Source organism: Lagenorhynchus albirostris, chromosome 7, assembly GCF_949774975.1.
Source record: "Lagenorhynchus albirostris chromosome 7, mLagAlb1.1, whole genome shotgun sequence".
NCBI lineage: Eukaryota > Metazoa > Chordata > Mammalia > Artiodactyla > Delphinidae > Lagenorhynchus > Lagenorhynchus albirostris.
Window position 1 is genome coordinate 88787686 of NC_083101.1, and position 13696 is coordinate 88801381.

Here is a 13696-nt window from a genome sequence, read left to right on the forward strand (position 1 = left end):
ACACATGGAGCACCTGGAGGCCACCTTTCAGTTCTGATGATGGCCGGGAGGTTCAGAAAGGTGCAGCCCTGGCTGAAGTCACTCAGCCTCTAGGGGGAGAGGCAGCTGGGCTTTTAGAGACTCTGGTAAGACATTCTCTTTGTCCCTATGGACAATGAGTCTTGGGCATCTCCCAGTCCACACAGGGTCTGGGGCAGGTGCCAGGGTCTCACCACTAGCAGCTGGAGCTACAGAAGATGCACCATCTTGGGGCAGGGCCATGGGTGTGGTAGATCCTATTTTTCAGAGGTGACCACTGAGGCCCAAGGCAGAGCTCACATGAGAAGGAGAAGTGGCCGAGGACCCCAGTTGAGGGACTCCCGATGGGCAGGAGGAGAGGGGCAGGCACCCTCCCCAGTCTCCTGGGGACACCCATCCATCTCCACTGACACCCCACCCTCCTTGCCTGGACAAACTATATACTCCTCTCTAACAGACCCTGTGGAGCCCATGGGAACAGCCCCCCCCCCCCGCACGAAGTCCTCACAGCCTCCCTGGAGCCGAGTGTCAGCATCTTCTCAGGGACAGGTAAGGAGATTGAGGTCCAGAATGGGGCCGTGGCTTGCCTCAAGTGGCATCGCCAAAGAGATAAACTCAGCGGAGAGTTGAGCTTTGGGATTGTTCACCCCACGACTTGGACTTATATTCCCCCAATGATGAAGAGAGCAGCTAGCAAAGCCTCTGGCCTTCCTCAGTCACACTGGGGACTTTACAGTTCAGAGAGGAGGCTGGTCACACCAGAGTTTATCCCCAGACTCCCAGGGCACCCTGTGGCTTCTCACCCAGCTCCACCCAGTACTGGTTTTCTCCGATGCTCCAAAACTGCGAAAAGGCAAAGCTGCAGGCTTTCCTTGTCCTGGCATCCATCTCTTGCTAGAACTAGGGGAACACAACCCACTCCACAGCGTCTAGGGTTGTGTAGATGTGTCCACATACCACTTGGTAATACAAGCAAATTCTGGCTGGAGAAATTTGCCTCTCAGGGCAGTTCAGGAGAAATGAGGCAGTACCTGGTAAACTGAGGCACAGGTGAAGCTACTACCCTGCGAGTTGCACCCGGCCCACTGCTGCACTCCCGCCCGGGCGGGCAGCCATGCGTCCCGGCACGGAGGCTGAGCACCGCCACCCCCTTTCCAGCCGAGCTTCGGGGTCTCTGCCTCTCCTCCTCCTGATCTTTCCGGGGCTCCCTAAACCCCGCCCAGGCCGCTCGCCTTGATAGCTGTCCCATCTCTTTCTTTACTGCCCCCTCTTTCTGTCCTGCTTGCCTCTGTGCTCTCCGGCACGTCAGGGCCCGCTGACTCCCGCGCCTCTGTCGGTTGCTCTCTGCGCACGTCTCGGTGTCCCTGGCATCCTCACGTCACTGTCTCGCATCTTGTGTGGCCCTCGCTGTCTCGCTGTAGACCCTCTCTCACCTCTCTCTCGATCCCTCAGCTCCCATCCCCGGGGGTCTTGTCTCCCGAGCTCTCCGGCTCGATCCTTCTTGGGCGTGCGCTCCGCTGGGTCTCCCTCTGTCTGGGACGGTCGGCCCCTCTCCCGGCCCCCTCCCTCCTGCCACCCTCCCATCTCTGGCCCTCCCTCGGGCTCGGCCTGGGGGGTGGGGGGCGGCGACGCGAGGCGGGGCGGCCGGGCGGGGCGGGGCGGTGACGCGGGGCCGGCGGGGCTAGAGGCGCGGCAGAGTGGGGCGGGGGCGCAGTCCCGGGTCCGACCGGCCGAGCCCCGCGCGCCCCGCCCGCGCCCTGTGCCTCCGCCCGGCCGGCCGGCGGGGGAGGGGGCATGAACCGGCGCCCGCGCGCCGCCCGGATCTGCGGGCCGGCCTAGACCCCCGCGCGGGCCCCGCGCCCCAGCCGCTGCCGCCGCCAAGCCCCGGGGCGCCGCGATGCAGCGGCCGGGGGAGCCGGGCGCAGTGCGCTTCGGCCCGCCCGAGGGCTGCGCCGACCACCGGCCGCACCGCTACCGCAGCTTCATGATCGAGGAAATCCTCACTGAGCCTCCGGGGCCCAAGGGCGCCGCTCCTGCCGCCGCCGCCGCCGCCGCGGGCGAGCTGCTCAAATTCGGCGTGCAGGCTCTGCTGGCGGCGCGGCCCTTCCACAGCCACCTGGGTACGTGCGGGGCCTGGGGCCGCGGGGCGCTGGCCGGGCTCGGCGGGAGGAAGCGAGCCGCGGCGTCTCTCGGACGCAGCTCCGGGAACGCAGGCCCCCGACCGTTCCCTCCGCGCGCTCCCGGCGGGGAAGCAAAGGGGGCAGGCGCTGGGCCGCGCAGAAGCCAGGCCTCGTGCCCGTGGGCCAGGCCTGCCGGGAGGGCATTCGCTCTCTTCTTCGCTGCGACCCTGCGGTTTCCAGCCCCGAGGAGTCCAGGCCCGGGGACCCGAGCCCGCATCCCCATCGTGGGCGCTGGACCAGACTACTAATGTGAGACTTCGGGTCAAAGCGACCTCAGGCCGCGGGCGCCTGGGCCTTCCCACAGAGAGCTGGCTGGGAGTGGCCGCGGCTGCCCAAGCCGGGAAAGCCGGACCTTTGGGAAAGAGGCCCGTGTCTCCGAGTGCTATGCTGGGGGCTGACGCTGGCCCGAGCCAGCCCGGAGCCTCCCAGAGCCCGGGGTCTCAGGCTGGCGACGAACCGACCTGTGCTGTAGCACAGAGCCCCTTGGGCCTTGCCTGGGGACAAGAGGCTTGTTTGTGAGCTGCTGCCCGAATGGCCCTTCTGCTCCAGGTCGGCTGCACCTTGGCAGAGCTTAAACCAGCAACTCAGGCTTTTTCTGTCCCTTTCGGTTCTCTTCTTTCCTTGTCGGGGCCCTGTCTTGACCTTCTGTGCCCTCTCCACTGCACCCCTTCTTCTGGCCTTTCCCCGTCTCTCTCCAACCGGCCTCTCTCAGTGGGGTGGGTCTGCCCTTCCTTTCTCACCTTCCCCCAAGGATCCTTTCTCCCCTCTGGGCTCTCTCCTCATACTCACCCGCACATCTTGCCTGGGCCCTTCCCGATTCCATCGGGGCTAGAGCACTCACTGGTAGTGAGATGCCTATCTGGGCAGGGAGCCCTTCTACGTTCTAGCGTGACCTCAGCCCAGGGAGCCGACTTCCTCCACATGCAGTGAACCTCCAGCCAGTGTTCCGCCTGCCTGGGGGGCCGCAGGGCCAGTTTGTTCGTTTTGAGTCCAATCTCTGCTGCCTTTTGCCTCCAGCTGCACTGTTAATAATTCGTTTGAAGCGGGCAAAAAAAAAATCGTTTAGGACTAATGAAAACTGAAACGTCTTCGTGGGGAAGAGTCTAAACGGAGAAAACAGGAAGAACAAATTTCCCATTTCTTGGGGTGCTTTGGAATTTCCGGGAAGCGCCCAACTTCACCCCTGCTGACAACCCGCTGTCTGCCCCTCAGAATTGGCTGTTTTGCCCTGCACAGAAGAGCAGATGTGCTTCCTCCACTGAAACTCTTCCCCACACCCCTGAATGCAGCAAAGCCTATTTAGTTGGGGCAAATGCTTATCTTCCTAACTCTGTGCCGTTTTTTCTTGGTTTCCCTTTTCCGTGACACATACTCTATGTGTTTGGGAGCTTCGACCTTGTTCATTGAGAATCCTGAAATCTCAGAGCAGCTGGGGCCTGGAGAATGCCAGGCAGAGCCCGGGTGGGGGAGGTCCCCTTCCCAGACTCTGGGGACCCTGGCGTCGAGGAGGTTCAGCCTAGGTGCCTGGCGCAAATCTCTCACTTCCCGGCCAGCGCGAAGGTTTTGTGTTGGGGTCACCGGCTGAGAGAGAGCTCTCGGCTAGGGCGCATGGTGCGAGGATCTCCAGGAGGAGGAGCAAGGCCCGAGCTCACCCGGCTCCCCACTCTCTCCCCGCAGCCGTGCTGAAGGCCGAGCAGGCAGCGGTGTTTAAGTTCCCGCTGGCGCCGCTTGGCTGCTCCGGGTTGGGCTCGGCGCTGCTTGCCGCGGGGCCTGGGCTGCCCGGCGCTGCCGGCGCGCCGCACCTGCCGCTCGAGCTGCAGCTCCGCGGGAAGCTGGAGGCGCCTGGCGCCGGGGAGCCGGGCACCAAGGCCAAGAAGGGGCGTCGGAGCCGCACCGTGTTCACCGAGCTGCAGCTGATGGGCCTAGAGAAACGCTTCGAGAAGCAGAAGTACCTCTCCACGCCCGACAGGTAGCGCGGGGCCAGGCTAAGCCCAGCGGGTAGGGGGAGGGGGGCTGCTTGCCCTGCTGAGGGTGCACCCCGCTCTTTCCAGAATAGATCTCGCCGAGTCCCTGGGTCTGAGCCAGTTGCAGGTGAAGACGTGGTACCAGAATCGAAGGATGAAGTGGAAGAAAATAGTGAGTGTTTTTGTGGCATTCTGCGCCCTCTATTTGCGGCCGTGCCCCTGTAGCCTTCTTCAAGAGGTTCTCCACCATGGAGACTTATGCCCAACCCTCCCGATTCCCTCGGTGCCTGGTGCCCAGAGGGACCCTCTCTGCTCTCTGTCCCACTGGGTGCCCTAGCTCAGCTCCTTTCGCGCTCCCTGAACCCTCAGGATTCCTGGAAGACTTGAACCCCTCTGCCGGACCCTCTGGTCGCTTTTCCCTAGCAGCGCTCAGACAAATGGCCGCCATTTCCCGGGGGCTAGGCGCGGCCTCGAATGGCCTCGGGCTCTTCAGGCCCTGCCTGGACACAGGGCGCGGGGGTCCCCGGCCCAGTCCCAGCTCAACGCGGTGCCGCCCGTCTCCCGCGCAGGTGCTGCAGGGCGGCGGCCTGGAGTCTCCCACCAAGCCCAAGGGGAGGCCCAAGAAGAACTCCATCCCCACGAGCGAACAGCTCACGGAGCAGGAGCGCGCCAAGGAGGCGGAGAAGCCGGCGGAGGCGCCGGGCGAGGCCGGCGACCGGAGCCACGAGGACTGAGCGCGGCAGAGGGTTCGGGCCCAGGGAACCCCAGCGCAGTCCGCGGCCCCCATAACCCGCCGGAAGCCGCGAGTCGGCCCTTCTGCGTCCACGCCGTTTGCTTTCTAAACTTTTTATTATTACCTTGAATGCGGACATTTAGGGGCCAAACAAGGAAGGACAGACCCTGAAGCCAAACCCGTGCGCTCGCGGGCCCTAGCCTGGAAACACGTCCAGCGCGGCGGAAGGTCGCCTCCTCTCGGAGCTCGCCGTAGCCAGGCGCTCCAGGAGCATTCACGCCCCGATCCTATCCTGCACCCCCCAGTCGCCTCGGGCCGCCCCCCCGGGCCCGGACGCCTCCAGGCACACACCCGTTTCCGCGCGTCGGGGGACCCCGCGGCCCGGCGCAGGCCACCACGGCCCGAGATGGCGCCCGGACAACCCGACATCGCTGCGGCCCCTACCCCTCTCTTACGAAGACGGTGATTTTTTTCCAATAAAATATTTTATGACACAGCGGGACTTGATGGGGGGGCGGTTTCTGAATCCGCGACGTTGGCAGGGGGGACGCGGCGAGGTAAGAGGGACACGCGCAGTGTCTTCTGAAACATCCTTTCCCCGGGCTACGTGGACTCGAGCCGTGACCTGCTCCACCTGGCCCGGGCCGGGCACGCAGGCAGCTCCGTCGCTGCAGGATCCTAGGAATCGCTTCCACTCTGGGCATGAGGGTCACTCTGAACCTCCTGCCCTTCCTTCTCAGCCCAGGGCACTCCAGACGGTAGCAAACGGGCTACACAGGGGTCGCCAGCCCGAGGGCACCGCGGCGCTCACTCCGGAAGTTGCCCGGGGCTGAGAGCCGCCTCCTGTTGTTGGTTCAGTCTCCTGGGGCTTTAAGGACTAACTGCGAGGTCCTTGAGATTGTACGGGCCAGCCCTTCCTGAGGCCTATGGGAAACCAAGGACTCGGGGTTTGCACAGAGGCCGGCCACCATCCGCAGCTCCAGCCTGCAGAGGCGCCTGACTCCCTGAGTTTTCAAGTTTTCCACGGTATACACAGGAGGGAGGCATCTGGCAGCCGAGTACCGGCACCTGTGGGAGTACCTGACCGAGGCAGAGGGCCGAGGACTCCAAACTGCTCAAGGTCACGCAGGGTGCCCTTTCCAGGGGCGCGGCTTGGTGGCACGTGTTTGCCCTCCCTCCCTCCTCCCCACACACGGAAAGCCTCGGTTGCCTCCTGGTTGCCTCCTCTCTGGTCTAGTCTGGGCTGGGAGCTTGCATGTTGGTTCCTGTTTTTTGTGCTTCCTAGGACTACCACCAGGGTATGGAAATGGAAAAATGGCCACTTTGCTGGTTAAAGCTAGGGGAGAGATGGAAACTTGGTCCTGCAGAGTTCCAAACAGAACGGAGATTTGAAACCAGGTCCTTGCAGGTGCAAATAAGAGGGAAAGAGAGTCAGGAACATTATGCTGAGACGAAGACTTTGCATTTCAGTATGTGAAAACCGTTATGGCCTCCACCTGCAGCGGCTGATGACTTCCTTTTTAAATCGCTGCTTGATCGCCCTTTCCTGAAACCTGCACTTGGATTACTGGTACCCGAGCATCTCAGGCCTTGGTTTAAGGCTGGGAGGAGTGAGAAAGAGGGTGTTTTCTGAGGGCAGCAGGCAATTCTCTGCAAGCCCCAGCCCTGCCAAGTCTTTGGAAAATAAGCTCCCTTTCTAGGCTCTTAACCTTGAAACAGCTCCCAGAATATTCACTTGTCACTGTCCCCTGAAGGGCCTGAGAAAACCTGCAGTCCGGAGGGAAGGAATGGACCATCAGTGTGTGAGTGCACCTTCTAATCCCTTCCAGCCCTTAGGGTTACCCCCAGTTCTGCTCAATGTAGTGGTCCTGCTGTAATCTTCCTGAGCCAGGCCCAGGCTAGCCAAGTCAGGTACACTACTGAGTTTAATCCTCTCCACCTCGAAGTGTGGCAGGGGTGGGAGTGAAAATTCGAGTTCTGTCCCTCCTGGGCCTGGGGGACAGAAATTCCATCACAGCCTTTGTTAACGATGCAGAGTTGTGGAAGGAGAGTGGAAGAGGAGAGAGGAGGCGTACTGACCCACACTCCTTCAGTCCATTCTGGGACCTCGTTTGGGGTCCTCAGGTTTTATTAAATCTGAGGAATGCAACCTCGGGCACATTGCCTTGTGGTTCTATGGTGTTTCCCCAAGGCAGCCCCCTCACTGGACTGGAGGAAAGGGCCATAAAGCACTAGGGCTCTAAGAGGGAGGGAGAGAGGAAGGGCGGACAGCAAATCCGGTGCCACGGCGCAAGGGCAACCCCTCCAGGCACAGCTGGGGAACCTGATGGGGGCACTGCTGTCATGAGGTCACCAGCCGGTCAGTGGGGGAGCTGGGCCCCAAATAAGGGGGTCCAGATTCCAGTGCGAGAGGGGGTGGGAGGGGTTTCTGTCACCGCCTGCGTCGCTGTGCTCCTCGGCGGACAGGGCACGGGGTGACTGCAGCAGATCGAGACCCGGAGGCCCGGGAGAGGACGGGGCCGTGTGCCGGCTGCGTCCTGGCACCTCGGGGTTCCTTGCTTGGGTAATTCCTATGAGACCCGATGGAAGCTCAGGCCCGCTCCAGAAAAAAACCAAAGGCTCGGAGGCAGAAGTTTTACTGACCATCCCAAGACTTCTACCGCGGGCCATAGCCCGCAGAATCAGGACTCTAGGTGAAGAGCGGCAACCTTTCCACGGACGGTGATGCAGTCGCCAGGCCAGAGTGACACCCCATCCCGGCCACCCGGGCCACCCTGTGCGGAAGCCCCCTCCCTGCCTGGTGGCAACCGCTCCCCTCTCTCCAGTCCCGGGCCTTCGGGGAGGGACGGTCTTCTCGCTCCCTCCCCCTCTGCTGCACAAATCTCTTCTCCGCCCCAACGTCCTGGGAAACAAAACCCGGAGACCACACCGGAGAGCAAAGGAGGTCGCGGCTGTGTCTCTGGAGCCCGAGATAAGTGGACCTGGAATGGGGGTGGACGGGGAACGCCCGTGGCGGCCAGGACCCCGTGAGCAGCACCCGGGATTAGCCAGACAGCAGCGCTCGGAGGCGAGAGCGAAGTTTGCGCTTCTGGGCTTTACGGGGTGGGGGTAGGGGCCTGGGCAAGAAGGGGGACTTTGGGGGAGGTTTGGCTGAAGAGCAGGCCGGAGATGCGGGATTGTGACCCCGATCCTGAGCAAGTCGTTCTTCTTGTCGGAAGCGGGAGCCCAGCTCTGTGCAGCGCTCAGCTCAGACCAGGATCGCAGGAAGCGTTCAGGGGGAAGTGGGCCTCTCGCGGCCGGCCTGGGGTCCGCAGCCTGTTTCAGAGCCTCCGACTGGCCGCTGGTTTTGCGCGGAGCCGGCACCACCAGGATATGACAGGCGCAACCGGGCGGGGGCTCCCCATCCCCCCCTCGGCTGCCCCTCTTTTTAACAAATAAAGTTTACTCAGGTTTACACTCTTCCCCTGTTTTGGATTCTCCTGTAGGGTCATTGGTGAGAACCCATAACGTGGAAGAAAAGAAACAGGGACCCAGGGCCACATTAACCCGGCCAGGTGCGAGGTTTGCGTCTCCTGGAGCCGGAGGGTGCTCTCTTACTGTACCTAAGAGGAAACCAGGGCCTGAAGCGGCGCTCAGCCACCGCTCAACCTGGAGTAAGCAACACTTCCTAGGGACCTTCCTGGAGCTCCAGGGTCCAAGGAGAAACCAGGCATCTCCTCCGTCTTTGGTTGCCCCACTGCCTGATTTCGTTTCTACACTCAAGGGACCACCTGATCCCCCAAGCCTCTGCCCCCAAGGCCTCTCCAGGCCCAGGTTTCTCAAGGGCTGCAGCCAGGCTAAGAATGACTACAGAGGCCCCATAGGCCCCTCCAGCTCAGTCTGGCCCCAGACTTTCTGAGCTGAAAGAAACATCTCCAAAACCATCCTCCCAGCCCCACTTTAGGGAAGTAAGGAAGCCAGGACTCCTCTTTCCTCATAGGTGGGCAGGGCAGAAAGGTGACAACAGCAACAGGGTGGTGCATCTGAGTCTGAAGTGCTTCATTGGCCTTGGTCCCTAGGCCACTCCACATCCATGGTGCAGCAGAAGGCGGTCCTCCTGCCTTTGCAGGGGCCCCTCCCTTTTGTGACTTCAAAAGTTCCCTTTGTCCTAGTTCTCACATTGTATTTATTACACTGCATCTCATTGACTTTAAGATGGCATCTTCCCATTTCTGAAATCTGGGTTCATATGACTGTTGGGGGGTGTATGTTCCAGGCACTGTGGGCCCTGTGTCTGCAGGATGTGACTGTCCCTAAGGAGGTATCCTTGGCTGGACAGTGGAGGCCCCTCACCTCTCAGGCACCAACTCTCGATGGAGAAAGCCACAAAGCCTGGGGGGAGGAAGGGATCTTCCTCAAGGTGCAGGAAGACACAGGGCAACAGCATGGAGGGAACTCGGATCCACTCACCCACCAGGCAGAGGCTAAGGGGGACAGGGCTGTGGGTTGGGGGGGTGGGGGGATCAATTCATAGGTGGCTCTGACCTCAGAGAAGTATTAGGAACACTCAGTCCATTGATTTCTCTGATTTTTTCCTTTTAATGTAAACTCAGTAGTGATCTGCGATAGAAATTTATGTCTTATTAAGCTCAAAAGAGATCCTTGAGTAAGTATGGGATAAAAATTCTAGGTGCTAAAAAAACACTGGGTTATGTCTTCATTGGCAACGTTTTAAAAATTTTTCCTTCTTAGTGTTTCAGGAAATAACGGTGTCTGACATCAGCGCTATCATGGACTGTCTGATATTAATCAAGCTCTTTCTTGGGCCATTCATTCATTTAACAAGCAGTAACTGAATGTTGTGGGGTTCTCAGGACTGGGATACAGGCCCTTCCCGCCTCATTGGTCCAGTTACAGCCTGGTAAGATAGGTGCCCTACTCCCATTCTGAAGATGAAGATAATGCTCAGAGATGTTAGGCAACTTGCCCAGGGACACACAGCTGTCAGCAGCAGAATTTGGATCTGATTTCAGCTCTGTGGGTCTCCACTGCCCCTTATCCATCAGCTTGGTATATTCTAGATGGTTTAGGGTCCCCAATGGCCCCTGCCTGCCCGGAATGAGTCTCATCCATTTGTCTACCAAGTATCTATTAAACGCCTGCTGTGTGTCAGGCACTGTGCTAGTCATGCGGCACTCAGTCTCTGATGCAATGATCTCATGTTGGAAGCATAGATGCCACAATTAAATCTACAAGATGATTTCAGGAAGTAAAAAATGCCTTGTAGAAAATAAAGCAGGTGATAGACAATGAGTGTGATGGCAGCTTTAGTCAGAGTGGTCAGGGAGAGTCTCTCTCAGGAGCTGACTCTTCAGCTGAGACCTGAATGACAAGAAGGAATGCCTACCTGGCAGTGGACATAGCAAGTGCAAAGGTTCTGAGGCAGTTTGGAGCTTGGTCTTAAAGACACAGAACAAGGTCAGAGTGGTGGGAACAAACGTGGAGAGGTGGGCAAAAGTAGTACGTAAGGAGGTGAGAAGGTAGGTGTCGGTGCTGCCTGGAAGGCGGTGGGGAGGAGGTGGCATTCTGGCTCCTGCCAACGGCAGACCTCTGCCAGTTCATCCCCTCTGGACTCTGCGCCACCAGAGCCCTGCGGCTGCTCCGCCTCCACCAGGCAATTTGCTTTTTTGTTCTTTTTCATAAGGATGCAATTTTCTGCGTGCTTTAAGGACATTAGAAGGGTGTTTGACTGACGTGCCATGCGAAACGCATTAGCAAGGCTTGAGGCGCTGCGCACAGGAGGCGGCACCCGCGTAGGGAAGGGGCAGGTGGAGGCGGGAGCAGGCCCTGGGGACTGGCCTGGGACAGGAGGTAGAAAGAGAGGAACCGGAGAGAGGAGAGGCAAAAAAGAGTTGTAGAGATAGGAGATGCAATAATGGAGTACCAATGTAGAAGCATTTGGGGGAGGGTGCCGAGAGAGAGAGAGAGAGAGAGAGAGAGAGAGAGAGAGAGAGAGAGAGAGAGAGAGAGAGAGGGAGGGAGGGAGGGAGGGAGGGAGGGAGGGGGAGAGAGAGAGAGAGAGAGAGAGAGAGGGAGAGAGAGAGAGAGAGAGAGAGAGAGAGGGGGGGGGGGGAGAGAGAGAGAGAGAGAGAGAGAGAGAGAGAGGGAGAGAGAGAGAGAGAGAGAGAGGAGGTGGAGGGGGTAAAGAAACAGCTAAAGGGGAGTGACGAGACTCAGTGGAGATGGGGAGAGACAGAGGAGAAAGGTGGGGAAAGGGGGCAGAAATGAGAGTTACAGACAAGAGATAATAAAAGGGAAGGGGGGCAAGGAAGGTGGTAGCAGGAATGGGGTTCTTCCTGGGGCACGCTCTCTCCCAGACCACCATGTGACCTTGAGCACAGGAGTGTGTTGCCTGGTAGACGGTGGGGAAAATGCAAAGCAGTCTAAAGTGCCTTTGCCTGTGGTTGACATGCTGTACTTCAGCCTCTCAAACATGCCAAGCTCCTTCCTTCCTCAGGGCCCTCGCTCATGCTATTCCTGGGCCTTGATGTTCTTCCCTGCACTCCCCTGCTGTGTGTCCTTTCTCTACCTCCAGGTTGGGGCTCCCTTGTCACTTCCAGGGTAGCCTACTCTGACTGCCTTGCCTTGCTGGCTGGCACTCATCTCTGCTGTGATGCCCTGTGCATTTGCCTGGAGTCTGTCTTGGGGCATGGCTGTCTCAATCCTAGCATAGACTGACAGCCCCCAGCAGCAGCTCCTTTCCACCTGACATTCTCCTGAGCAACAGGAACACTGGATTTGCAGCCAGACAGACCTGGATTCAGACCTCCCGGTTCTTGCTGGGTTGGGTGTGCACTGCAGATGTTCAGAAAACTCCCAGAGCTAGGAGGATGCCAGGCTGGGCTCTTTCCCTTCCAGGGTCCCTGCAGGGTACTTCTTTCCTGTGTGAACAGGGACAGGAGGGCTGGGCATAAGCAGGGTGGGCTCTGGAGGGGTTTGACCTGGTCCTGGAGCTGGGCACCCTCCAGGTGTTTCCTGGGGGGATGTGGTGTGGGAGCTCATAGCAGCATCGTCCCCCAGCCTTGGAGCCCAGCTGGAACCCAGTGCCCTCCCTGAGCTTGTAAGTGTGCCACCACTGCCTCCACCATTTATGGAGCACCAACACTGGGCACTGCTTTGGTTAATTGTCATCAAGGTTAATCTTGAAGCCCTTCAAGTTGGAGACTACCAAGTCCATTTCACAGATGAGGAAACTGAGGCTCAGAAAAGAGATGACTTGCCTATACTTACATAGGCAGAGCTGGGGTATAAATTCAGGCCAGAGCAACTTACTGTTTCAGCTCTGCATCCTCAACCCCAAGTAGATTCCTAAGAAGGTTTAGCTGAGAGCAATGGAAGGAGCCTGGCTTGGTGGTTGAGGGCCATGCTAGTTTAGGTTCAAATCCTGACACACCACTCACTAGCTGTGTGACCTTGGGTGAGTTACCTGTCTTTTTTGTGCCTCCGTTTCCCTTTCTTTAAAATAGGGACCAATAATAAAACCTCATATCCTCCTTGAGGTGCCCGATCACTTAGCAAGCAGGATTTTCTCACAAAGGATTTTAAAAATTATTTTGAGGGTATGACATGATGTTTGTGTGGTGTCTCAGGGGCTGATGGGAGTGACTCAGGTGTTGTCAAGGAAGCAACCCTCTGCCCCACCCTCCTCCCACATGGGTCTTCGTGGCACTTATCATTGTGTGCAATTTTTGGAGCGGTTATCAGTTGATGGATTTCTGGCCAGCTCTCCCACTGGGAAGGCAGAGATCCTGCCTGTTCTGCTTATCCCTGCGCCCTCATTCCTGGGACAGTGCCTGGGATGTGGTAGATGCACAAGAAACATCTATGGGCCAGAAGAGTGAATGCCACTTACAGGCTGGGAGATCCTGGGCCAAGTACTCCCGCCTCAACACGTGCTGAGGACGTGTGTGAAGACCTCATATGACAATAGTTAGCCTGGCCTTCGCTCCAGCAGGCTCTAGAATGTAATGCCTCTCCTCCCAGGGCCTTGGGGTGGTACACTGAGGCAGGGGCAGGGTGATTGTCAAGACCCTGGGTGTGGCCTTGGGGAGCTCTACTCGTTCAGGTGGCTGCTAGGAACCTCAGGGCCTTGTCATTGTCAGGTTTACTGTTTAACAGCTCCCATCTGCCTGGGGCCAGGCCCAGAGTCCCCCAGCCAACCCACCCGTCCACCCTCTCCCCTCACCACCCTCTGCCTGGCCTGTGGGTTCCACCATGTCTAGAACCTCTCACCTTCCGGAGCTCCCTCCCCTGCCTGTGGCATCATTTCTACTCTTCCTCGGTTGGCCAACAGCAGATATTTCTCAGGCACGGCTTCTCCAGGGACCTCTCTGTTTAGGTTGGGCACCGGGCTATGCTCCCACATCCCCTGGGCTTGCCCTGAACCTGGACACTCACACATATCCCCTCCAGACTGTGGTCAGTCAGGCCTTCAGTGAATGAATAAGTGAGTGAATGGATGAATGATGGCCCGGGCCTGACTTCCACCTGCAAGTGCTGGCTTCAGGCTGCCTGAGGGGTTTTGCTGCCACCAGAGCCCATCCTCACAGTAATTCACACAATATACCCCAACCAGTGGCTGCCAGGAGTTGGTGGGTAAGCATAGAATCTTACCCCCCAGTTGCCCCCAGTGGGAATTTGCTGGAAAACACCTTTTGTCAGCCATGTGGCATTTTGCCCTTTGTAATAGGAGTGCATGGGGTGAGCTCCATGGAGGACTGTCAGAGAAGGTTACCATCGAAGCAGCCCCACTGACAGCTCTG

The 13696-nt window shown here is 58.8% G+C and overlaps 1 protein-coding gene across 1 annotated transcript; it reads left to right on the forward strand.

Moving 5' to 3' along the window:
- Positions 1–1915: 1915 nt before the first annotated feature.
- BARX1 (BARX homeobox 1) lies at positions 1916–5382 on the forward strand. Its single transcript, XM_060153553.1, has 4 exons — positions 1916–2138; positions 3876–4167; positions 4250–4334; positions 4732–5382. The coding sequence occupies exons 1-4, from the start codon at positions 1916–1918 to the stop codon at positions 4894–4896; spliced, it is 765 nt and encodes a 254-aa protein (XP_060009536.1). The 3' UTR covers positions 4897–5382.
- The last annotated feature ends 8314 nt before the right edge of the window (positions 5383–13696 follow it).

Coding starts and splice junctions, on each gene's coding strand:
- BARX1 (XM_060153553.1), top strand. CDS start 1,916: ATGCAGCGGCCGGGGGAGCCGGGCGCAGTGCGCTTCGGCCCGCCCGAG. Junction 4,168..4,249: donor TACCTCTCCACGCCCGACAG/GTAGCGCGGGGC, acceptor CGCTCTTTCCAG/AATAGATCTCGCCGAGTCCC. Junction 4,335..4,731: donor GGATGAAGTGGAAGAAAATA/GTGAGTGTTTTT, acceptor TCTCCCGCGCAG/GTGCTGCAGGGCGGCGGCCT.